The 24,903-nt window shown below is 39.2% G+C and overlaps 2 protein-coding genes and 4 non-coding genes across 6 annotated transcripts in view; all 6 read left to right on the forward strand.

Moving 5' to 3' along the window:
• Positions 1 to 10,915, forward strand: part of mfhas1 (multifunctional ROCO family signaling regulator 1) — a 34,795-nt gene extending 23,880 nt beyond the window's left edge. The window contains exons 2-3 of the mRNA XM_033647077.2: positions 7,483 to 7,756; positions 9,586 to 10,915. Of these exons, the coding sequence (XP_033502968.2) occupies positions 7,483 to 7,613 (131 nt within the window). The 3' untranslated portion in view covers positions 7,614 to 7,756; positions 9,586 to 10,915. The remainder of the gene's footprint in view (positions 1 to 7,482; positions 7,757 to 9,585) is intronic.
• Positions 10,916 to 13,877: 2,962 nt separating this feature from the next.
• Positions 13,878 to 19,448, forward strand: rpl17 (ribosomal protein L17). The gene is made up of 7 exons (XM_033646169.2): positions 13,878 to 13,944; positions 14,397 to 14,446; positions 14,633 to 14,673; positions 16,609 to 16,743; positions 16,941 to 17,039; positions 18,982 to 19,173; positions 19,372 to 19,448. The coding sequence occupies exons 2-7, from the start codon at positions 14,407 to 14,409 to the stop codon at positions 19,417 to 19,419; spliced, it is 555 nt and encodes a 184-aa protein (XP_033502060.1). The 5' UTR covers positions 13,878 to 13,944; positions 14,397 to 14,406; the 3' UTR covers positions 19,420 to 19,448.
• Positions 14,486 to 14,553, forward strand: LOC117270249 (small nucleolar RNA SNORD58). The gene has a single exon (XR_004502787.1). It is a non-coding gene; the product is annotated as a small nucleolar RNA SNORD58 (small nucleolar RNA).
• Positions 16,783 to 16,849, forward strand: LOC117270251 (small nucleolar RNA SNORD58). Its single transcript, XR_004502788.1, has one exon. It is a non-coding gene; the product is annotated as a small nucleolar RNA SNORD58 (small nucleolar RNA).
• LOC117270252 (small nucleolar RNA SNORD58) lies at positions 17,253 to 17,319 on the forward strand. Its single transcript, XR_004502789.1, has one exon. It is a non-coding gene; the product is annotated as a small nucleolar RNA SNORD58 (small nucleolar RNA).
• LOC117270248 (small nucleolar RNA SNORD58) lies at positions 19,237 to 19,304 on the forward strand. The gene has a single exon (XR_004502786.1). It is a non-coding gene; the product is annotated as a small nucleolar RNA SNORD58 (small nucleolar RNA).
• Positions 19,449 to 24,903: the final 5,455 nt, after the last annotated feature.

Here is a 24,903-nt window from a genome sequence, read left to right on the forward strand (position 1 = left end):
CACAGATCTCTGTTTATCTGCTGACAGCCTCTCACCCTCAACCAGGTAAGGAGGTTATGAGGTGGTTGCCTGGCAACAATAAAAAGGTGCAGCAAGCATTTTTCTACGACTGGCATTCAGTAAAATAAGCAGTGCAGTGTGATCAAGGCCGTACACTTCCACGTGGCATCTACTGTTGACCTGCTGTCTCCTCCTAAAGGTCCCCGTCCCCCTTTAAAAAGGACAACAGTGTGTCCATGGTGGGTCTCAGAGGGTTAAAGAATATTGTGCTGTAGTGGAACTTTTTACAGTGTACATGCTGTTTCAGGTTACAGGTGAGACGATGAAATATGATCCAGGAAGTTCAGTCACAGTTTTAAAGACACTGCAGAGGTTTGTAAAACTCTGACAGGATTTTACAACTCAGGAAAGTTGTTATGGCGCAGAGTATTTTATCTTGTGTCCAGTTGACCTCGAGGTAAACACAAACACAGCGCTCGTGTTACAAAGTCATCCATCAGGAATGTGTGTGTGTGTGTGTGTGATGGTCTGATTGTGGCCTTAATCTGGTTCACTGGTGAAACAGCAGGACTTTCATAACTGTCGGTCTCTGTGTCGTTAATCTGAACTCTCTGTGTTTTCATGCAGCGTGCTACTTTGCTTTATTACGTATTAGGAACAGTTATGTGATTACGGACGGCAGGAATCAGAATTAGGTTGGCAGATCTCGTCTAATAAGTGTTGTTAAACAGACAGATTCATCAGGTGGTGCTTGAAGTTTGATCAGCGCTGTTGTTGACATGAAGTGGAAATATAATCTTTGATAGATGAAGAATCGAAGGCTGCAGCTGATTATTTTCTCCACAGAGTCCCGACACGTTTTCATGGAAAAATTTCTAAACTTTTAAAGGACTCATGATAAAGATTCCAAAACTATTCACAACATATAATTACACACACAGAACTGTACAGCGTGCTGTGTCCCAATGCTCATTATTGTATTATAATGATTGCATACGGCACGGTGGTGCAGTGGTTAGCACTGTCGCCTCACAGCAAAAGGGTTACTGGTTCAAACCCAGAGTGGGGGAGCCCCTCTGTGTGGAGTTTGCATGTTCTCCCTGTGTCAGCGTGGGTTTCCTCCAGGTGCTCCAGCTTCCTCCTCCCACATGAATGGTTGTCTGTCTCTAAATTCCCTTTTACACTGCCAGATTTTCCGCAAATGTTGGGCCGTTTTGCCGGCAAGCTGTGAGCGTTTAGACACACGGAGCCGGATTGGCGAGTTGATCCGAGGTGCCCAATTTTCCGCCTCATAGGGTAGACATATTGGCGGAACCTTTTGGTTTAAACAGACAGAGGATGCCTTCTGCAACGGGAGGGGCTGTTGATGACTTGTGGGAGGAGCTGTTGATGACGCTGCACGTGCGAGCCACTGGCGGTGAATAAACAGGAAACAGCTGATAGCAGGAATTAGCGAGCAGCTAGTAGCAAGAGGGAAACACAAACCTGACAGACACTGTAAAGATGAGCAACTGGGGAGACAAGGAATTGCGCGCCCTCCTTGTCCTCGCAAACGAAGAGGCCATTAACCGTCAGATGACGGGGACGGTGAAGAACGGGCCGACTTACGAGAGAATCACCGAAGGACTGACCAGCCGCGGCTTCCCTCGGAGTACGTCACTGATAGTCTGATGACCTGTCCAGGGTGAACCCTGCCTCTCGCCCAATGTCAGCTGGGATAGGCTCCAAAATGTTGCTAATAGTTTAGCCTTCTGCTGACCAGAGTGAAAGGCTCATGGCTGCAGCTTTAAGTTCGTGTTTATGTAGCTAACGTTAGCTAGAGCCTCAAAGATCGCTATAGACCACCTCACTGGACGGAGAGCAGGCAGCAGCTCCACAGACTGTTAGCCGCTGCAGCGACCCAAATCCAGCAAATGCAGACCCCAGCTTTGGGGGAACGGACAGCTCAGATTCCCACCAGATCAGCAAACTTTCTGTTGCTGCCTTTACACAGGTTAGACACAGCCCTGCTTCTGGCCACCAGCCTGCTGTGACACCTGGAGCTGGGGGAGGCGTACCAGCCAAATTGAAGCAGCTGTAGCAACCAAAGCTCTGTCTCCAGAGCTGCTGGCCGCTCTCCTCCTGGGGAAACAGTCCACAGTGGCGGGGAGCAAAGCGGAGGGATCGTGGGGTGCGATCAGATAAACAGACAGAGATAGGGAGAGCAGGGTGAGGAAGCGCTGAGCCAATGAAATAAGATCAAATAAATCACTGTATGGAAACACTGAGTTACTGTATGAAACCCGTGCACATGCCCAAGGTCGTCTGGTGGGAGGGGCTTAGGACAGAGAGGAAAGAGCTGCAGGAGGAGGGGGGCACTTTCAGATTTTGACGTTTCTTTTTTTGCCTTCTCCAGATTTCTGCCCTCAGCTGCAACGTTCTGTTTATTGACTCGTTGATTAATGGCTTCTCTAGCAGGATACGTGTTAGCCTACTAGCCCGCTTGGCTCGTGCCCAGAAATCCTCAAAGTCCCTCAGTTCCTCCTCAGTTCACATATTTGAGGCTCACAATAGAACAGGAAGTGAAGTCGGATGTCTGAGCTGTGTTTGGAAACAGTTTGTGAGCAGCGGAGCCTGAACGCTCAGCGAGAGTTTCCTGGAGACAGGAAAACTTCTCCCGCTCCCAGAGAGGAGTCGCTTCCTTTTATGGCCGTGTGTGAACGACCTTTAGTTGGCGGGGAAATGAGCCGGCGGAGCAGGAATGTAAATGATTCCTCTACCTGCTGATGGTGCTGGACGGGGGGGGACATTCCTGCTTCCTGATGTCAGGTTATTGTGGGTTACTGTGCGACTCCTTTCAGTCACCGTGAGGAGGAGGAGGAGGAGGAGGAGGAGTTATCAGGCTTTGACCTAATTCAGGACACACAGCTGGATGTTTGAGCCCTCAGCTGCTTCCACTAATGAAAAACACATCTGATTTCCAGCAGGGGAAGAAATATTCACATATTTCACAACAGTCTAAAAATACTCTGATAGGAAGTAAAAATTTAAAGTGCTGCGTTCAGAATCTTAAAGGTACACTCTGTAACTTTCAATTTTAAACCCTGCTTTATTTCAGATGGTCAGTGTGCTCTTTTAAGTGTTACATGTGCACCATAACTCAGCTCTTTATGGCTTTAAAGTTAATCTAAAACTCTTTTAGTTCTTACAAGCTGATCTTCTTTTTATCAAGATGTCCAAGAGATTTGGAGCCAAAAGATACTTTAAAGGGCAACTTTGGTATTTTTCAACCTGAACCATATTTGATGTTTTTGTGTCTTTGTGACTAATGAGAATAATAGTTTTTAAATTGATCCAGATTTGAGCAAGAAATCAGTGAACCAGGCTGCAACGTAACCACTCAGGGCGCGTTCACACCGTCAATGAAAGGTTTTTGTCACTGACATTATGGAGTCTGGTGGGTTTGGTGACGGTGATTTCAGGGCTGTTTCTGGTTAAACAAAAAGGATCTTACTCTTTAACACAAAGCTCTATCTCTGTAGGGATCCTTTCATAATGTTGTCAAAAAAGTCACTCTGTACTTTTAAGTAAAAGTATTAGTTTCTTATAAATTCTATTGTAAAAATAAACATCCCTACATGTACTTATTCAGGGCTGAAAAAAGTCACCCAGGTGAAAATATTAGACACAAAAAGTTCTCCTCTAAAGATGCACGAGCTGATCATCAGCCTGAGGTAATGCAGTGACAGACAGACCTCAGACGTGCAGAGAGAACAGCGAGGATCCATAATCCTGATGGTTTAAGAGCTGCTGCAGACTGAAAGAGAGCCTTTATTTATCCCACCTGAAACAAACCTGCTTCTTATCTTGTTGGTTTAGCAGAGAGCAAACAGTCAGACATTTCTCACAGCAGGTTCTTGACCTGTGCAACACCTGTCTGAGTCACATGACAGCGACAGGATGATAAGGCTTTAGTAATGTCTTTATTCAGAGGATAATAACAGATGACGTCACTTCTAAGTGTGTACAGAGGCGCAGTACGTCCAACTCTTTGACCTGTTTTAAGTATTTATGTGCTGTGTATCACACTGATAAGTCAACGTATCAGTAGTCCTGGTCTCTACGAACAAAATGAGGCATCAGGTTTGGGTGTCACCTGCCCATTGGGACTGACCTCCCAAAAAAATCTTAACGTTGTCATTTCAGTAAATTGCCAAAAAACGTTAATGTTGCCATTGGAGTGAATGGATGGGCCAAACATCAACTATTCCACATGTAGGTGATATAATCCATCATAAACCTTTATTCACATCAAGTGTTCCTTCACATTCAAACAGCCTTGGTTCTACTGAACAAGACAATGTGCAATCATATGTATTTAAGTCATATTAAGCCAAGAATGTTTTCTATCATCTGTCACATTACAAACAAAAAAGAAAAGAAGAAAACCCACTATGCAGAATTCATTACTCGCAGGCTCCTTTTGGCTCTGATAGGCTAATAATGTATTAATAAAAAGTTTTTACTGCTGTGAAACCTACATAAAATATTAAATACAGAAACTGCACTGGATAAAACAGAATCTACAAAATCTGAATTACGGCCTATAATTCATAGGGATTATACATAACTCTGTTCAGCTGCCTGTCAATGCATCTAACAATACTCATATTAAAATCAATATTAATCTACAGTTGAATAAATTTAAATGTTTGACTTTATCTTAACCACCAGATCACACCATCAAAGCTAAGCTAAAAAAACAGAATGCTTAGCTAGTAACGTTAGCTTGTAGCAGAACTAGTTTAGCAGGAGTTTTCTTTTCACTTTTAACTTAATTTTGTCTAATTTAGTCGTAAAACCAACTGTAGATGTTTTATTAAAATTGTTTAGTTACGTATATAAGCAGATGAAAATTAAGGCTAGCCATGACTAACTCAACAGCTACATTAAAATCAATATTAATTAATAAATGTAATATTTAAAGGTAGTTTAACCACCAAATTACACAAATAACGCCAAAGCTAGTATGGCTGTTACTGATGCTGTGCTAAGTATTAGCTTGTAGCAGAACTTGTTTAGCAGGAGGTTTTTTATCTATTAAAACTTGATTTAGCCTAATTTAGTTATGTGTAAGAAACATCTGCAGATGTTGATTTATAAAATGGTTCAGTTACATTTAACAGCGAGGGAAAATCACCAAGTAAATTTAGCTTTAGCTTTAGCTTTAGCTAAGGCTAGCCGAGGCTAACTCACACTATCTTGATGTATGCTAGCTCTCTTGCTTTAGCTGTTTGCGATTATTTTAGTCTTTTTCCATTGAAATGTTCTTTGTATAATATTTTAAAATGTTTAATATTTTTATAACAGATGCCTAAAAGTCGGATTATTGTATTAACCCAATTTTGACAAAATATGTAGCTAGGTAGCTAACGTGCTTTGGTGTATGGAAATTAAAAACTGAATTCAGGTTATTATTAAGGCCTGATACATTTGTTTTTAGTCACATGTCATTATTATTATTATTATTGTTGTTGACACAACAAAACAAATTGAATATACCTGATAACAAATTAGACTTGTGATATTATAAATGAGCATGTGGCCTGTTAATCTGGGATCACAGTGAGATTATAAAAGAATTACTTTGGAGTCTCTGCATTGATCTACTCCAAAATATGGCAGGTCACCATAAACAGCTGCCACAACAACATTTGATTTCATCATCTGAATCTGTGTAAATCTGCAGAGATAATAAACAAATTCAGGGTATTATTGATCTGATAAAAGGAGGTATTAAACGCAGGATAATCCCGAGGCTGTAGATCAGTGTGTCCGGTGTTCAGTCTGTGTGATCCAGTTGTGTCTGAGATGGTGTAAATGATGGTGTAGGTGTGTGAACACTTGAACACACGATTGATTATTAAATAATTATCACAAGCATTAGTTGCAGCTTTATAATCACATTCAAATCGGTAAATGCTCCTTTTATTGGAGGGATTGGATGCAGAGGGGTGTTGCAGTGTTTAGGGGCCTTTACAGATTTGCTTATTTGTAATTTATTTCTTGCTCTCTGTTTGTTGGTATTTTCATGTCTCCCAAAAACTTAATAAAATGTTAATCATTAAAAAAAAATAGATGGTTTACACCCAAATGATCAACTATTTATAGGTTTACATTATGTGTTAACAGTTGAATAACTACTAACTAAAGTTTAACTATGAATTTGAACTTTATTGATCTCAGATCTTTCTCAGTCTGGTTTGTTGACGTTCACTCGTCAGCGCCTCCCAGTGTGGAGAAGATGAAACTCTGTACGTCCTGGGTGTGATGGTCTGCACTGATTTTCTTTGCCTATTTCCTGATTTTGGGGGTGTCTAAGTCCTGGAGACTGTGTTAGCTGTGGCTCTATGAAAGGGTTAGCGTGTTTCCCGGCTGTGTGCACAGTTACTCAGGGTGTGTTGGTGAATGTGTGTATGTGAAATTTTCCCATTGAAACATGACCTCAGCAGGGACACGGTGGAAACAGACACACGTACAGAAACAGTGTTAAACAGGAAGCTAAAAATATCACACAGTCTTTTACAGACAGCAAGATTAAGTTAGGCTTTTTCCTAAACACACCTCCTCCTCCTTCTAACAGCATTTTATTTTATTATTAGTAATAAATAACATAATTAAATATTATTTAATATTTACATGTCTCTGAATATGAGCAGGAAATAGTCATATCGCCCTACTCATTCTTTACAATCTCATATATTTTACTATTAATTTTAAATCATTTTCCTGTAAAATATATTATGATACAAACAATTATATATTATTTTATTTGTTTATTTTATATATATATATATTTTTTTTAATTGTATTTATTTATTTTCCCACCTTGTTTATTAGTTTCACATTTAAGAAAACCTGTATACACTTTTTTTTTCACCCCCAGGGAAACAAACAGATTCTAGTATGAGATAATGATGTGCCCACACAACAAAAAATAAAAAAGAAAAAGAAAAGAAATTAAATTAAAAAATGAAATAAAAATGTTATATATATTATTTAGATATAACCTAAATAATAAGACAAATTACCTCACGTTCATTCTGCCAACCCGTCCTTATCACTACTCCTTTTTTAATTTTTTTTTTTGTTTGAATTCTTTAAACTTTTCCTTAAATTTACCCCACAAATTAAAATACACATCATCTTCACAATGGTTTCAATTAAACTTTCTTCCCGTTCTGAGAACAGTTATTGTATGTTACACAGAAATAAACACTTTTATTTTGTATAAATATAAAATTATTTAGACTTTATTTCATTATTTGCTCTGTATTATTTTTTGTGGTGAAGCCAAACCCCTGTTGTTTAAACAGAAGGACTCTGCGCCCCCTGCTGGGCCTCCTGTGACTCTGCAGCACTAAGTCAGAGTGAAGTGTTCATGTTCACTGATGCTGAGATGGTAAAACATCCTGATGACCTGTTGGTGTGGTTGTGTTCCAGGTGAGCTGCTGAGCCAGCCGAGGCCCGACGGTCTGACCGAGATCATCTGTCCAAAGAACGGCTCGGAGCGGGTCAACGTGGCTCTGGTTTACCCTCCGACACCCACCGTGCTCAGCCCCTGTCTCAAGTGATCCAAGGGGGGGCCGGCTCATCTCACTGTTTCACCAGAGCCTCCACCTCCACCTGTGCACCCCCCCTCTGTCAGCCTGCTTCATGCCCCCACCACACTGAACTGAACCTCCTGAAGGCAGCACGCTGGATCACTGCCTCACATGTACGTACTCTGTAACACATTCACACTTTAACTTTTTACTCTGCTGCCAGATGAACATGTGGTATAATCCACACTTATCTTAGAGGAATAACTGAATAACAAATTATAACAATGGCAATAATAATAATATAAACAAAGAAACAGAAATGTTATTTATACTTTTTAAATATTTGTCATTCATACGAGAACGACAAATCTCAGCAAACACGCAGCTGAGGACTAAAATATTTGAGACAAGTTCATGCAGACACATTTAACAGCAGCTCTGAGTGACCACATGATTAATCACATGAGATATCAGAGCAGGTGCAGCCAATCAGAGACAAGAATTTAACCTACATCTGCAGTGTATCCCCATACATACAGACATATGATAGCTAATGGATTAGCAGCTCACAGGTTAGTGCTCCTGCCAGTCTGTTAAGAGTTAGGAAAAGAAACATGCTTGGACATTATCACGTTATGTACTTAACATAAAGTTACATAGCTTAGGTGTAGGAAAAGAAATATGATTGGACGTTAACATGTTACGTATGTAACGTAAGATACATACTTAACATAAAGTTACGTTGGTAAGGTTTAGGAAAGAAAAGTTACATAGGTTAAGTTTAGGCAAAGGAACATGGTTGAGCATCGTCATGTTATGTACTTAACTTAAAATTATGTTCTTCATGTAAAGTTACGTAGTTTAGTTTAGGACAAGCAACATGGTTGGACGCTATCACGTTGCGTACATAACATAGTTACGTACTTAACAGAAAGTGACGTAGGTTCGGTTTCGAAAGGAAAAGTTACACAGGTTAAATTTAGGCAAAGAAACCCGGCTGGGCATCGTCATGTTATGTACTTTACGCAAAGTTATGTACTTAATGTGAAGTTACATACTTAATGTAAATTTACATAGGTTAGGTTTCAGAAAAGAAAAATGGTGAGACCTCATCACATTATGGACTTAACATAAAGTTACATACTTAACATAAAGTTATGTAGGTTAGGTTTCGGAAACGAAAAATTGGTTGGACACGATCATGTTTTGTACGTAACATAAAATCTAATATTTAACGTAAAATTACTTAGGTTTAAGAAAGAAAGGTTTCATAGGTTAGATTTATAAAAGTAAAGTTACCAAGGTTACGTTTAGGAAAAGAAACATGGTTGGATGTCATCACATTATGTACGTAATGTAAAGTTACGTACTTAACATAAAGTTACAGAGGTTAGGTTTTGGAAAAGAAACATGGTTGGACATCATCATGTTACGCACTTAAAATTATGTTCTGAATGCAAAGTTACGTAGTTTCGGTTTAGGAAAAGAAAAACGGTTGAATGTTGTCACATTATGGACTTAACATGAAATAACATAACATAAAGATACTTTAGTTAGGTTTACGAAAGTAAAGTTAGGTTACGTTCAGGAAAGAAAAGTTTTGTGGGTTAAGTTTAGGCAAAAAACGTTACGTTATGTACTTTACATAAAGTTACATAGGCTAGATTTTGGAAGGGAAAATAGTTGGACATTATAACGTAACATACTGAACATAAAGTTACGTACATGGTAAAGTTATGTATGTTAGTTTTAGGAAAAGAGGCATGGTTGGATGTCATCACGTTATGTACGTAATGTAAAGTTACGTTGGTTAAGTTTAGTCAAAGAAACATGGTTGGACGTTGTCATGTTATGAACACAATGTAAAATGTAAAATTACATACTTATAGTCATTTTATTTGTGAGAAATCCTGAATATCTCCAGCGGGACTGATTATGTGTAATACCTTGTGTGCTGTTAATTTCTTCGTATATTAATTTAATATGTCTTCTCATGTTGCAGGTTGTTCGGCTGTGTCTCTGATGTGTCATCACGTGGACATCGAACAGTATTTAAGGAGCACAAACTGTAGCATCAGCGAGGCCTCGTCCCTTTACTGACCCACCATGGTTCACACGTCTCTCAGTCTCTGGACAATAAGATGATTTTTTATTTTGAACTCTGAAAAGACTCTTTGAATCATTTCTACACGATGAAGCAAAAGTACAAACTTGTTTTTAACGCTGAGAAACTTGTTTAATCGTGGGCCAGATTTCTGCCAAGTGTCACCTCGGAGCTTTTTACTGGACTGAAATAATCTGCAGTATGTTTAAATGTGTGACCCCGGCTCTTTGTGTAAAGTGTGACAGCATGAAAATGTGTTGAATTTCAGTGCAAGAAGAGGAACTGCAACGATGTGTAAATATTTCTCTGGGCCTACATTTCAGGTTTGGAGGTGGGGCTGTGTCGGGAGCTTAGCTGTGATTTCAGATTTATTGAGAGGTTTAAATCCCAGCTGTTCAGATAGACACCACTCCAATGTCTGCATGCTATATATGAAGCTACAGCCAGTAGCTGGTTAGCTTAGCTTAGCATAAAGACTGGAAACAGAGGGAAACTTTAGCCGAATTAAACACAAAATGTGACACATATAAATAAGATAAGGTTTCAGTATCAATATGTAATGTCCAGAGACAGTGTGACTGGCTTAAGGGATTCTAAGTTTCACATCTGTACAGTCAATATGAGGCTACAGCCAGCAGGTGATTAGCTTAGCTTAGCATAATGACTGTAAACAGAGGGAAACTGTAGCCAAATTAAACATGAAATGTAAACAAATATAAATAAGTTAAAATGATGATTAAGTGTCATTGTTTAATGTGAAGACACAGCGAGGAAAATTAAAATCACACATTTTTAAAGGGAGATATGTGACTTTCTTCAGCCAGCAGCTGGTTAGCTTGGCTTAGCATATAGACTGTAACCAGGGCAAATTGTAGCCCAATTAAACATAAAACAATAACAAATATGTATAAGTTAAAATGACATTTCAGTATCATCGTGTAATGTCCAGAGACAGCGAGGAAAATTAAAATTGCAGATTTTTGAAGGGAGTATTGCTATTTCTTCATCCAGCAGCTGGTTAGCTTAGCATAAAGACATGAAACAGAGAAAGTTTAGCCGAATTAAACATAAAGCAATAACAAATATGAATGAGTTAAGATGAGTGTTCAGTATCAATATGTAATGTCCAGACACAGTGGGGAAAATTAAAATCACAGATTTTTGAAGGGAGTTTTGTGACTTTCTTCAGCCAGCAGCTGGTTAGCTTAGTTTAGCTTAGCATGTAGACTGGACCCAGGGGGACTGTGTAACTGAATTAAACATAAAACAATGACAAATGTGAATGAGTTAAAATGACATTTCAGTATCAATATGTAATGTTGAGACAGAATGAGGAAAATTAAAATCCCAGTTTTTTGAAGGGAGTTTTGTGACTTTCTTCAGCCAGCAGCTGGTTAGCTTAGTTTAGCATAAAGACAGAAAATGGGGACATTTAAACTAAATTAAACATAAAACAATAACATAGACAGACAGCTGCTGTTTAGCCGAGCTAAGCTAACCAGATGCAAAGTGACACAGCTCCAGCTCCATTATAACAGGAGAGAGGTGCGATGTTCCTGCAGCAGAAAATCACTTCTCTGTGAAGAAGTTTGGTGGAGCATGAGATGAACTTTAATGCCAAGGATGTGGGAGCTGAGTGGAGATGAGATCAGATATTTATCCACAGCGTCCCGCAGGTCTATCAACTGTACATAGAAGGACGAGAAGGCAAAGAGCATCAGGTGTTAGCTTCACCTCACCCCGTCTCTTCAGATTCATTTCTGGATGTTTTTTTCACTGAACTGTGTCGAGGGGATTTTTTTTGTCCGATGTAAATAATATCTTTATTTTTGTATGTTGACGCGAGGTGTCGCCACTCTTTGAGCTTTGACTTTATTTACAGTGCAATGTTGTGCATGACTCACTGTGAGAGTGCACATGGGGTTTTATATGTAGCTGGTTCCAACATCTCACAGGACAACATGAAATACCAAATAAACCAATAACTGGCTTTAGTACCACTGAACTCTGCTGTCTTTATTTTACAAAGTGCATCTGAACACATGGAAATGTTGCCACTATACGTCTCTGTAAAACACAGGTACGTTTCATACGTTTCATACATCAATGTTTCTAAAGTGACTGTCATCAGGAGGTGGAGGTGATGGAGGACGGTGTGACAGCGAGGAGAGACACCTGCCAAGCTGCAGACCGCTGGTCAACACCAACAACACAAGTGGTTGTTTTTATATGTAGACATCGCTGCGTTTCCTGCCAGGATAGTGCCATGAAGAGAGTTGGGGTTTTTTGGTTTTTGTTTTTCTTTTGTTTGTTTTTTTACAACATCGATGCCAGGACAGTGCCACGGAAACTTTGTATTATTTTATTTATTTATTTTTTACGGTGCTATCACTGTGTCTCCTGCCAGGATAATGTTATGAAACATTTATTTTAATTTTTTTTTCCTTTTTTTGTATATGGTGATTCGGCTGTGTTTCCTGCCAGCATAGTGCCACGACAAATTTATTTTATTTTAAATTTATTTTATTTTAATTTTTTATTTTTATTTTACGGTGATATCACTGTGTCTCCTGCCAGGACAGTGCTATGTAACATTCATTTAAAAAAAAAATTAAATAATAATAATTTTTTTTTTTTTTTTTTTACGGAGATATGGCTGTGTTTCCTGCCAGGATAGTGCCATGACAAAATTATTTTATTTTATTTCTTTTTTTTTTCACTGAGGTAACACTGTGTTTCCTGCCAGGATAGTGCCACGAAAAAAATTATTTTATTTTTATTTATTTTATTTTAATTTTTTATTTATTTTTTTTCTAACGGTGATATCACTGTGTCTCCTGCCAGGACAGTGCTATATTTTTTTTATTTTAATTTTTTATTTTTATTTTACAGTGATATTGCTGTGTCTCCTGCCACGACAGTGCTATGAAACATTCATTTAAAAAAAATAAAATAATAATAATATTTTTTTTTATTTATTTATTTTACAGAGATATGGCTGTGTTTCCTGCCAGGATAGTGCCATGACAAAATTATTTTATTTTATTTCTTTTTTTTTCACTGAGGTAACACTGTGTTTCCTGCCAGGATAGTGCTATGTAACATTAATTTTATTTATTTATTTTATTTTATTTTTTTTATTATTTTTTTTTTTTCCACTGAGATATCACAGTGTTTCCTGCCAGGATAGTTTTAATTTTACAGCCTATAAAATGTCAGAAAACACTGAACTTTGTTAGGATTTTCTAAGTTTGTCCAACCATCAAAACAGGAAAAAGAAAAAACCTGAGACATTTATAAAAGTTAAAACAGGAGAGTTTTTGGTGCTTTGGCTTTAAAAATGTCTTGAAATTAATGTTCTGTTGATTGATTTTTAGTTCTAATATAAACACATAATGAATTATTAATCATCTAAATATAAAGCCTCTTTAAGTGTGTTTGTTTCTTGTATATTAACTGCAGCAACAGTAGTTTAACAGATCAGTCTGCACAGACTGTATATTGTTAACACAGATTACTAGAGACATCTTCAGGCTTCAGTCAGGTCCTCAGTTCACCTGCAGTCACTCTGTGAATCAACACTGTGTCACAACAGTATAATGGACACACACTGCACACACCTGGATTTAAATGAAACTGTTGTAATAATGTTTTATTTGAATATGAAGCAAATATTCATTCATTATATTATCAGACTTATTATATTTGTTCATTATTTTTTAAATAAACAATAACAAATAACATCAATAACTTAAATAAAATGTGGGACAATGTTTACATGTTGACATTACATTAAAAAATAAAAAATAATAAAATAGATAAAAAAAATAAATAAAAAAATCGAATAAATACAATGATAAATAATAAAATTAATCATAAAATAAATAAATACATGTAAATGTAGAAAAAAAGAAGGAAAAAATGTAGGTATTATTCGTATGAATTATATATGTTTACATTTTCATTTATTCTGCTGTTCGTAAAAATAAATAAATAAATAAATAAACTAGTACAGCATAGTTTTAGTAAAATAAATAGATAAATGTATTAAATTTTAAAAGAACAAGTATAGCATAGTATATTAAAAAAATAACAAAAAGTAGAAACAGCGCCACCTGCTGTGTGATCACAGCATCACCGCAGTGACGCACTCATGTAGCTCCTCCTCCTGACCGGCAGGGGGCGGTAAACCTGTGCAGAGGCAGAAGAAGAGGAGCTCTGGCCCCGGCTCTTCCTCTTCCTTCCGCGGCCTCAGAGGTAGGAGACCAGTCCCGCATATGAAGACAACAATCTGCTTTAAATCTTAATTAAAACTTCACCATCCTGCTTTTATAACTCGCTGCGCTTTATTAACAAACCTTAAACACTTCAGATGAAGTTAGATTTCTGAGTTTGGAGGCGGGAATTCTGTGTTAATCTAATGTTAGTGAGGATGCCGGTTTGGTCGCTGTGACTGAAGCGGTCCGCCATGTTGGTTGTGTGTGTTAATATAACTGCACCAAACTGCAGAGTTAAAACGCTCATTTCTCCACAGAACATGTGTCGTGTGTGTTTTATAGCGTTACCTGAAGTTTGTCGTAATTATCGGAGTATTAATGGCTGTTATCAGAGCCGAACCTGAAGCTAGCATGAGCTAATGCTAACAGCAGTCATGAGGGGGGTTTAAGTCACTGACTTTATATTAATTTAATGTGTTTCTGATTTCACAGATATCTGAAAATGGTCCGCTACTCTCTCGACCCCGAGAACCCGACTAAATGTGAGTAATATGGAAATGTTTGGGTGTTGAACAACATGGCGGCTGTGATGACTTCTTAGGACACCTTTGGATTACACATGAAAATAACTCAGAAAGATCTGAGCTGCTGCATTGATTCAATATATTCAATATATATATTTATATCTAAAGGATCTGAGATTAATGAGGTCTGTGTTGTGTTTGCAGCATGCAAGTCGAGGGGCTCCAACCTCCGGGTTCACTTCAAGGTAAGAAGTCTGAATTAAACTGTCACATGTGTCACTAACAGACCAGCGTATGTGGCTGGAGATTAATGCACCAGCTGCTCTGATAGAATCATGTCTTTATAATTATGATGCTTCATACTGCAGCTCAGGTTAGTGTCAGAAACTTTAACACTTGAAGACTTTGGTGACACTTAAAGATCAACATGTGAAGCCCTCTCACATCTGAAGACACTGACCACATTTACACGCTCCAAATATTCAGTTTTTGCCCTTAATCAGAGAAAGCAGTATATTTATAAGGGTTGATAAGAATAGGTACAGTGTGCATTAAAGGACATTTTAACAAATGTAAATGCACCAGAATGAGCTGAAAGGCAAGTTTTCGTCGGCACTCCCTTTGCCAGCTGCTAAAAGCATTCTGGAAAAATAAAAATATAGTAAAATACATCGTGTAAAACAAGTTGAAACATTATATTACAGCAACAGACACATCATATAATACTGTTACAGACAAACCTTACTGTCACATGTTACAGGTGAATAATGTCTCAGTGTTCACAACAAGTCGTTTCTTAACTTAAATGAGTGATCTGATGGAGACTCTTTAACTGTGGTGCTGAAATCCATTGATGCAGTGTCCTTTAAGGCCCTGACACACCAAGCCGACGGTCGGCCGTCGGCCAAAGTCGGGCCGTCAGTGAGCGTCTGTCGCCCTAGTTTTTGCGGTGTCCATCAGCACTTTGGCGTCGGCATCTTTTCAGCCGATTGAGCATGTTGAATCTGCGGCGGAGCTTGTCGGTGAGAGAGATCACTCTGATTGGCTGTTCAGGTTTTATTTCCTCGCCCCTGTAGCGAGTGAATCTGCCTGTAGTGAAACCGGGGCTAACCGGTGCTTCCTCCTCAGGCTCCACTTCACTCAGCTGCCCCACAGACCCGCTGCTTCTTCACACTTTAACCTGAATAACAAACCGGAGCTAGCTGGGAGCGGCTAGCGGAGCGTTAGCCGCAGCATGACCGGAGGGAAGCACAGCCAGTTAGCCTCCGCTAGTCTCTGAGCTAGCCCCGGCTCTCCGTTTGGATCCAACCGGAGCACCGAGCCCTGGTTTGTTATTCAGGTTAAAGTGGGAAGAAGCAGCGGGTTTATCGGGCAGCTGAGTGAAGTGGAGCCTGAGGAGGAAACACCGGGACCGTCTGGATGTAATAGTCCGTGGAGGTGCTGCGGTGCTCGGCTGCACAGATAGGAAACCCCTCGGCTGACAGGATGTACCACTCTCTCACTCTGCTCTCTCTCACGCAGGCGCAGAACGTACGTGCTACTTGGCCGTCGGATGTAGTCCGTGTAGTGTGTTCAAATGCAACTGACACAGGGCGACGTGAGGCGACGTAGACGACGCAACAGTTGGCTTTCTTCGCCACTAGTTCTTTGATGTCGGTTTGGTGTGTCCGCACCTTTAGGAAATAAGGGTCTGGCTAATTACTGGAAGTACTGTGGAATTAAAATTGACAGTTATTGCACTGTGTACATTTGCGTATCTGATCCGGGGGAAAATGCAACTCGTCAGAAAAACTGTTTCAAGTTTCAAATACAAGAATAAAAAGTTTAATCAAAAATGACCCTTTTGTTTAAATTCTGAATGATAATAATACTGTGACACCATCAAACAGATTTTGAGATGGTTATCGAACCATGAAAGTCTCATACCATGTCAACCCTAATTCCTACTAAACTGTTAACGTCACAAATGAAAATTACTGTTCCACTAATGTTCCTGTTCACGTGCACTGACATATTATGCATCATGTGGAACAGTTTGAGCTGCGTGTCATTTTGCATCTTCGCATCAAAATACGGTTTTTAAAAGGTTTTCCTTGAACCTTTGAGCAGTACTTGGGTCTCAGGTGTCTCTACTATTATCTGGGTGCTGATGGTTTGTGTGTGCTTGTTTTTGTCACCAGAACACCCGTGAGACAGCCCAGGCCATCAAGGGCATGCACATCCGCAAGGCTAACAAGTACCTGAGGGACGTCATCGTCAAGCACCAGTGTGTCCCTTTCCGTCGCTACAACGGAGGCGTCGGACGGTGCGCCCAGGTGAGCTGTGACCACAGAGCCACACGTTGGTGTTTAGAGCTGCCGTGATGACCATTTTAGGACACCTTTGGATTCAAGATGAAACTAATCTTTTGATCTGAGCAGCTTTGATGCATGAACTCAGTGGAGTTTATCTGGAGGGAGAAACACCTCTTCTGACTTGTTGTTGTTGTTGTTGTTGTTGTTGTTGTTTACAGGCCAAACAGTTCGGCTGGACTCAGGGACGCTGGCCCAAGAAGAGTGCTGAGTTCCTCCTGCACATGCTCAAGAACGCTGAGAGCAACGCTGAGCTCAAGGTACGCTCCACATGACTTCATGTAGCTCTGTTTCTGCATGATGCTGAGACGCCGGATGTCTGCACCTGTTACATCACCTCCAGTTACAGCTTAAAGGGACAGTTCAGATATAATGAAGCAGGGTTGTGAGGTCTGACTAAAACAAAGTGTGGTCGTGCAGCAGCAGAGCGAAGGACTTCCTGTATTTGGATCATGTGACTCAGGTGATGCAGATCGCAGTGATGACCATTTAGGACACCTTTGTATTAACCATGAAAATAAAACGTTGAATCTGAGCGATCTGATCGTCACTGAGTCACACTTAATGTCAGGAACGTGACGCTCGTGTCGTCCTGCGTCAGTGTTTATAACCAATACACAAATGTTTAGTTGTTAGATTTCATACTGTGTCTGACGGCAGTGAAGGTGACACAGTTCTGCTGAACACACACTGAGTGTGACAGGTGAGGTCAGTCTGGACTCACTGCTGTTTCAAACAGTCCAGAAATTAAATGTGTGAATCTGATTTATAGTTTTTGACTTAAGTTTTTTAAAATCAGTATCTTTTAAAAACATATTGGAGCGTCCTCTGAGACAAATCATTTTTATATGTGTAATATTTTGCTAAAACGACCTCACTGAGTTTCTTTGAGGAAAAGGTTGTTTCACTGTTCTTCAGACTGGATTTGTCACAAGTTTGAACATCTGGCTGCGTTGGTGACAAAAATGTTCCCGTTGTTTTGTTCTGCTGCTTGGCTGAAGGAGTTTGTCAAGACGAGTGCTCAAGGTGTTTAGGGCGGCACTGAGAGAAACACAATGTCGAGCTCACGTCATCAGGAAGGTCTCATGAAGCGAAAGGACACGAGGTGTTCAGGATCAGAATTGATGGCCGACATGGAGGCGTGAACCATTACACATCAGTTCCTGATCCTGAACACCTCGTGTTGGGCACCATCTTGCTCACACTGGTCACTTTCAAAGTAAAAACATTAAGATGATTAATTTAGATTTTCATGTGTTTCGCAGTCAAAATGTGACGTTTTATTGACAAGTCAAGTTTCCATGGTAATACCTGAGGGTTTAAGTAACACCTGGAACAATCTGTCACCTCACAGGATTCTTCTGCAGTGGAAATGTTACGCACTGCTCCAGTAAATAGGACGAACTTTAGATGTGACTTTCTGCCCAGCTGTTAGCCAGAAAGCTAACGTCACGCTAGCAAGAGTCACAGTTAACTGTCAAGTGAACAACAGTTGTCAGAGCGTTGTCACTGACGAACAAGTCTCACACTCGTTTAGATTCAGAGGCAGTAACACTGCATACAGGTGATGAACAGTAAATATAACCTGACTGACTGTTAAAGAACAAAGTGAGGTGAACAGCAGACAGGATGTGAGATGATGGCGGTCTCCATCCTGTGGCGTTCAGAGGACGAGACACTGAAGGACTGACGGTGGTCTCTGTGTTCAAGCCCAGCTCAGACCCAAGATTTGAAACTGTTTTAGAACGTCAGAGAAAAGTGTCAGTGGTGTGAACTGGCCGGTCTGAGCTCAACTCAAGCCAACTGATGGCGTCACCTGACACTCAGCTGGTCAAATGGGCGGCAGCTGGTTTTAAAGCACATCACCTGTTTCAACAGCCGATCAGCTTGTAGTGAAGTCAAAATGACCACAGACGGCGTGTTGGCTTGCTGCAGCAGGTGCTCCGTCCCCACAGAGCCCTGTTTCTCACAGTGTGCCGGTGTCAGACGGTGGGTCGCTGCTGCTGCTGGCTGTATGTGCTTATGCCCCGCCCACACACACACACACACACACACACACACACACACACACATTCTCACTGACTGATGAATTACGAATACAGTCCATCTGATGCTGGTGTTGTTTCATCACTGTAGCTGTGTACTGAGTGACTGACATGTTCAGGTGTCTCTGACCCGTCTCCCGGTCTGTTCTGGTCTCAGGGTCTGGACGTGGACTCTCTGGTCATCGAGCACATCCAGGTCAACAAGGCCCCCAAGATGAGGAGGCGCACCTACCGCGCCCACGGCCGCATCAACCCCTACATGAGCTCCCCCTGCCACATCGAGATGATCCTGACTGAGAAGGAGCAGATCGTCCCCAAACCAGAGGAGGAAGTGGCCCAGAAGAAGAAGGTACACACACACACACACACACACACACACACACACACACACACACCCTGTGATACAGCATGGCTGCAGTGATGACATCTTAGGACACCTTTGGATGAACCATGAAAACAAACTGTTACAACCTGAGCAGCTGACCTTTAACACACGCTGACTTCCTGTTTGACGGGCGCATTTCTAACCCTGAGTTTTGTCCTGCAGGTTTCACAGAAGAAGCTGAAGAAGCAGAAGCTCATGTCACGGGAGTGAATATGAATAAAACTGAACTCGTTATATAAGTTGAGTCTCTGTCGTCTTTGTTTTCACTCCATCAGAGTTCATATTTTCAGTTTGTAACAAATGACTGAAGGTTTCACTTTTACTTCATCATCCCTTAATATCCCAGCAAGCATTTTTTGGTTTAAAAAACGTCTAATAGCCGTCTACATGAAGACCTGACGTCTAGGCTAAATCACGACTGATTTGGGCTGTCAGTGAAAATTTGGTAGACGTCTAACCATAGCCAAAGTGTAGACGTCATCAATTATACAGCTATGTAGAAACCACGTCCAAAAAATGGAGATAAACATATATTTTAATTACTGTTGACTCTCTATATGTGATTGAATATCATACCGCACGCCATCTGCAATGGCGAAAATTACATTTAATCAATTTCAAAATTAAATCAGCTAGATTTGGGTGACATGTGGCTAGACTAAATCAGAGCTAAATATAGCCAATACATTTAAATCACGACTACTGCTTGCTGGGATCAGTTTATACTTGTACCATCAAACTCAAATGTTCACACGTCTGTCACCAGTAACTAACTGGGAACAGACCAGCAGTGGAAGAAGTACTAAAACAACGGTCTTATAAATACTGTTACAAGTAAAAATCCTGCGTTTGAGTAAAAGTACAGAACTCTGAGTATTAACATGTACTTGAGTACTTTTGGTACTTCATCACACAGACTGGCCCATTTCACAATAATACTGCTGCAGTGGTGGAACGTAACTAAGTACATTTACTCAAATAATGTATGAAAATACAACTTATAGATAAAATCACAAACCACGGCACACTGACCTGAGACACTGATTTTATTGAGCGTGTTTCGCACATGTGGCGTCTCCAGGTTCACTCAGCAGAGTCACAGGTGTGTTTTTCTTTTTCAGTATTTTCTCCTTTGTTCTTCAAAACTGTTTCTCGAGAGAGAATTTACAATTTATCCAAAAAGCATCAGTTTGGTGTGATTTCTGTGATCTGTTTGGAAAAGTTGAGCCTGATCAGTATCTGACTATATAATGACGAAAACTGTGTGTGTGTGTGTGTGTTCCACGTTTTTCTCCTCACTGACTTGGTCAATCCATGTGAAATTTGGCACAGTGGTAGAGGGTCATGGGAGGATGCCAATGAAGCAATATTACATCAATTGGCCAAAGGGGGGCGCTATAGCAACCCACTGAAATGTCAAACTTTGAATGGGCATATCTCATGCCCCGTATGTGGTAGAGACATGAAACTTTGCACAGAGATGCCTCTCCTCATGAGGAACACATTTGCCTCAAGAACCCATAACTTCCGCTTATATAGATTTTCCGCCATTTTGAATTTTTTGAAAAACACTTCAAATGGATCTCTTCCTAGGAAGTTTGAGCGATCTGCATGAAACTGGGTGAACATAATCTAGGGACCAATATCTAAAGTTCCCTCTTGGCAAAAGTTGGAAAACTTACTAAAACTGAGCTTCTATAAGGCAATGAATATTGCGGAGGGCGTGGCTCATCACATAAAGGTGTATAACATCTCAAGGGTTTCACCCATCACCACGCAACTTTGTAGGCATATGACCACACATAATCTGAGGGGACCCCTCCATTATTGAGCCCATCAAACAAAATGGGGGCGCTAGAGAGCTCATTTCTTATCTAGGCCTAACCGCCATATGGATTTTTACTAAACTTGGTAGATATGTAGAACAGGACGCCTCAAGGTGACTGGAGAAATTTAACTCTAATTGGCAACTGGGTGGCGCTATAACAACAGAAAAATGCTTCAAAATGGCTAAAATGTGACCGATCGCTGTGGCTCCCCCTGTGGACCAATGTTGGTGTTGTTTTCTAATGTTTGGTATGACTAAGTCATGGTATGGTATGCTGCTGCAACAAGGGCTAGCCGCACCTTTCCCATGTGAACTACCAGTGCGCCCCACTTTTAAGTCAATACAACATATAAACACTTTAACTATCTGCCTTTCAACGTGCTACCTCAACTACTAATGTACAGTTTTAGCCCACTAACTATCCCACTATTGCCAATGGTACTACTGTACTTTCAATAAAGCAATCGTACTATCAAATTCACAAACACTCTGTCTGAATACATTGCTCTTCTTAATGGGTTCATTTGACTATTTAATCTGCAATTTCCTATGACCTGTATCCCAAACACACACCATGTGAAACTGTATGTGGGCAACTGTGCACTCAGTGGGTATGGACTAGTTAAAAACTAAACACTGTCTTTGAGGAAAAAGATGTCCTCACATGGAGACGATGGGTTTATTTTTAATAATCTCAAGTGTGTAATAAATTACAAAATAGTTCCAATTATTTAAATACTTGAACATCGTTGTGCAAAATCAAAAGTTAACAAGTCCTATTGTCCTCAAACGAGTACCTCCTAGTTAACTGTCTTACCTCGTTACTGTCACTAAAATTGGTCAAATTTGTTGCCGTATCAAACTACAGACGTTATTCAGCACAGATGAAGTTTCAACCACAGAATGTGATCAGGTTTTGTACTTGTCGACGTTTATGTTGGGATCAGCTGCAGACTGAGCATTAACGTGTCCACAAATGACAGCAGGTCAGAGTGGAGCAGAATGAAGTGTCAGGTGCAGGAAACCCAAAATATGACGTCCTCATAAGAGGACACAGGGTCTCAGGAGGATAGAGCCAATCTGAGTTGTAGTTTGCTCTGAGTAAGAATCAATAATGAAACATCACACAGCTTAGTGTTTTCATATATGCCAGAAATGTTTGCTATGTCTGATAAAATCTACCTGCATTTGACCTGATCTCTGGAGCTATTCAAACATTTCAGTGAAAGAGAAAGAGGTACATTTGACTCCAATAGTTAGTAGGTTATTTTATATTAAATTATAATAAAGAAGTGACATGAACACACGCTCCACAGTTTCCCTGTCACAATCACAAAGTGCACCTGTTGTTTATATGTGAGTAAAGTACCTTGACATGTATTTAAATATAGCACGTAATGCAGTCAGTGAATTTACAGCAGTGTTTTCACAACATGACTCAGGTCTCACAAAGAGAAACAAAAGTCAGACTTTCACAGACCAGAGTGGATTTAAGGAAAGACATAAATTTAGTAGCATACAATCAGCATTTTAAATAAGTTAATAGTAAACTAAATAAAGTTAATAATACTAATATAGAGTTCCACTTTTCACTGGAGCAAATTTTCTCCCATTAATGTTTTGTTGTGCAACTTTACAAACGTTTGTAGCAACAATTCTTTCTGTAAGAAAGTTTTCAGGAAACTCAACTTTTTTCTCGACTGAGCTTCAAATAAAAATATTTTACCCAACAGAATAATTGTATTTATTATGTGGGCGCAGCAACATTAAATGTTTAGGTGTATTAGATTAATATTAAACAGTCAAATGATGATCAGACTCATTTGGCTATTTATAAAACAAAACACACAATATAATTTCTCATTCTTATTTCATTTATAACGCTACAACCATTTCATTGTATATTGTATATATTTCAGATTGTCTACTATTTTATTATTTTTTTATTTTATTGTCTACTTTAATATTTTATTTTATTTTATTTTAATGTCTACTTTAATATTTTATTTTATTTATTTCATTGTCTATTTTAGTATTTTATTTATATCTTCATCTTTATCTCTTGTTTCCATTCATGCTGTATTTCTATTTCTACTTTGCACGGAGCATTGGAACAAAAACAATTTCCCCCCGGGGATTAATAAAGTATTCTGAATCTGAATGTGAATCTGAAATAATGTAAATATGGTAAATATTAAACTTTAAGCTGAGACTTGTTCCCTTAATGCAGGACTTTAACTTGTAATGGAGTATTTTTATTCTGTGTAATTGGAGTAAACTTTACTTTGACAAACTGATGTGTGTAAATGTGGAGAATCAAACTTCAAATATTTAAGTCAAACCGTCCAAACTGCAGCAGCTGATCTGAGTGTAGTGATGTATGATGGACACAAGGGGGCGCTGCTGCACCACTGTGTTCACAGACAGGTCTGGATATCAGCAGAATAAGTCAAATATTTACACAGAAACTTATTTATATGGAAAATATAATATTGTAGCTGAAGTCTGGCGTTAAAGGAAATTATTTTATTTCATTGAAGACAACAGGTGTAAAAAGTAATTAAAATTTAGTTTGGAAACATTTGAGTCGAGTGTTCACGACTGTTTCTCTCATGATTTTTATTATGACATTATTTTTATTAATTGTTTCGTCTCATCAGGAGATAAATTCAGAGATTCAGTCTGAAATGAAAAAGAAAATCTTCACATTAAACCTGAGAATTACAAATGAATTGATTTATAAATCATCAGAATTATCAGAGACTATTTTCCTGTCGATCAATGAATGGATTATTTATGTCTCATGTTTGTACGTGTCACACATCACAGACAGGATATAGACTCTAAAAGACACTCAGATGTCCAGCTGGAGGCCTCGTCCTCCTGCTCTACCTGTCCTCAGGTGACTCAGGACACACCTGGACTGGTTGCACTGGTATTTACACTGTAGTGTGTCACAGTAACATGTTATCTTTAATTACTACCTGACATCATGAGAAGGAACCAACAGGGTGTTTACAGCTCCTGAAATACTCTTTGAATTAAACTGTGTAAATATAAACAGCCTTAAACGTCATTCAATAGTTTTAAATTTAAATTTGTGAAGTTTTAACCACAAACATTTTTCTTATTTAACTGATCTGCCTTTTAATGTCTTTATGTCAAATAAAGTCAAGCTCTGCACGGCACAACATATACACTGCTCACCTTTATATATTTATATATTCAAATACTTTTTACCTTTACCTTTATATATATATATATATATATATATATATATACTCCCTACATTCATACATTTATATATACTGATATATCTATAGCCTATGTGTGTGTGTGTGTGGATATGTGAGGAGGTCGCAGTGAGGATGTGTTGTCTGAAACACTCTGTAAATAAAAATCTGTTATAAATACACAGTGCTCTCTGGGAAATAAACTACCTGAAAGACAATACAGTGAAAAAACTATTAAATAATTGAAACATATACTGTGACTGACTCACGTGTTTAACAGCAGAAAACAACTGACAACAGAGAGAAACAGTGAGCTGGAATAAGAGCTGATGGTCACTGAGACAAACCTGAACATGAAGTGACAGAACATTTAAAAAATGTAATGATGTTAATGTTATTTTTCTCTCTTTTTTATATTTCACATTTTTGCTTTGTTAATATCACAATTTGTCAAAACTTGAAACAAGTCAAAGAACATGGGAAACATGTCTTTACTGCATATTTGTCTTGTGGTTTTACTGATGGACCTTCAACAAACACACGAGCTGGTGAAGCTACTGAAACTAGCCTCTGTCTGTCGGTCACATGACCTTTGTCTTGTGAGTCCTTGTGCATTTTTCCAGCGGTGGATGA

The sequence above is a fragment of the Epinephelus lanceolatus genome, chromosome 19 (assembly GCF_041903045.1).
Source record: "Epinephelus lanceolatus isolate andai-2023 chromosome 19, ASM4190304v1, whole genome shotgun sequence".
In the NCBI taxonomy this organism is placed as follows: Eukaryota; Metazoa; Chordata; class Actinopteri; order Perciformes; family Serranidae; genus Epinephelus; species Epinephelus lanceolatus.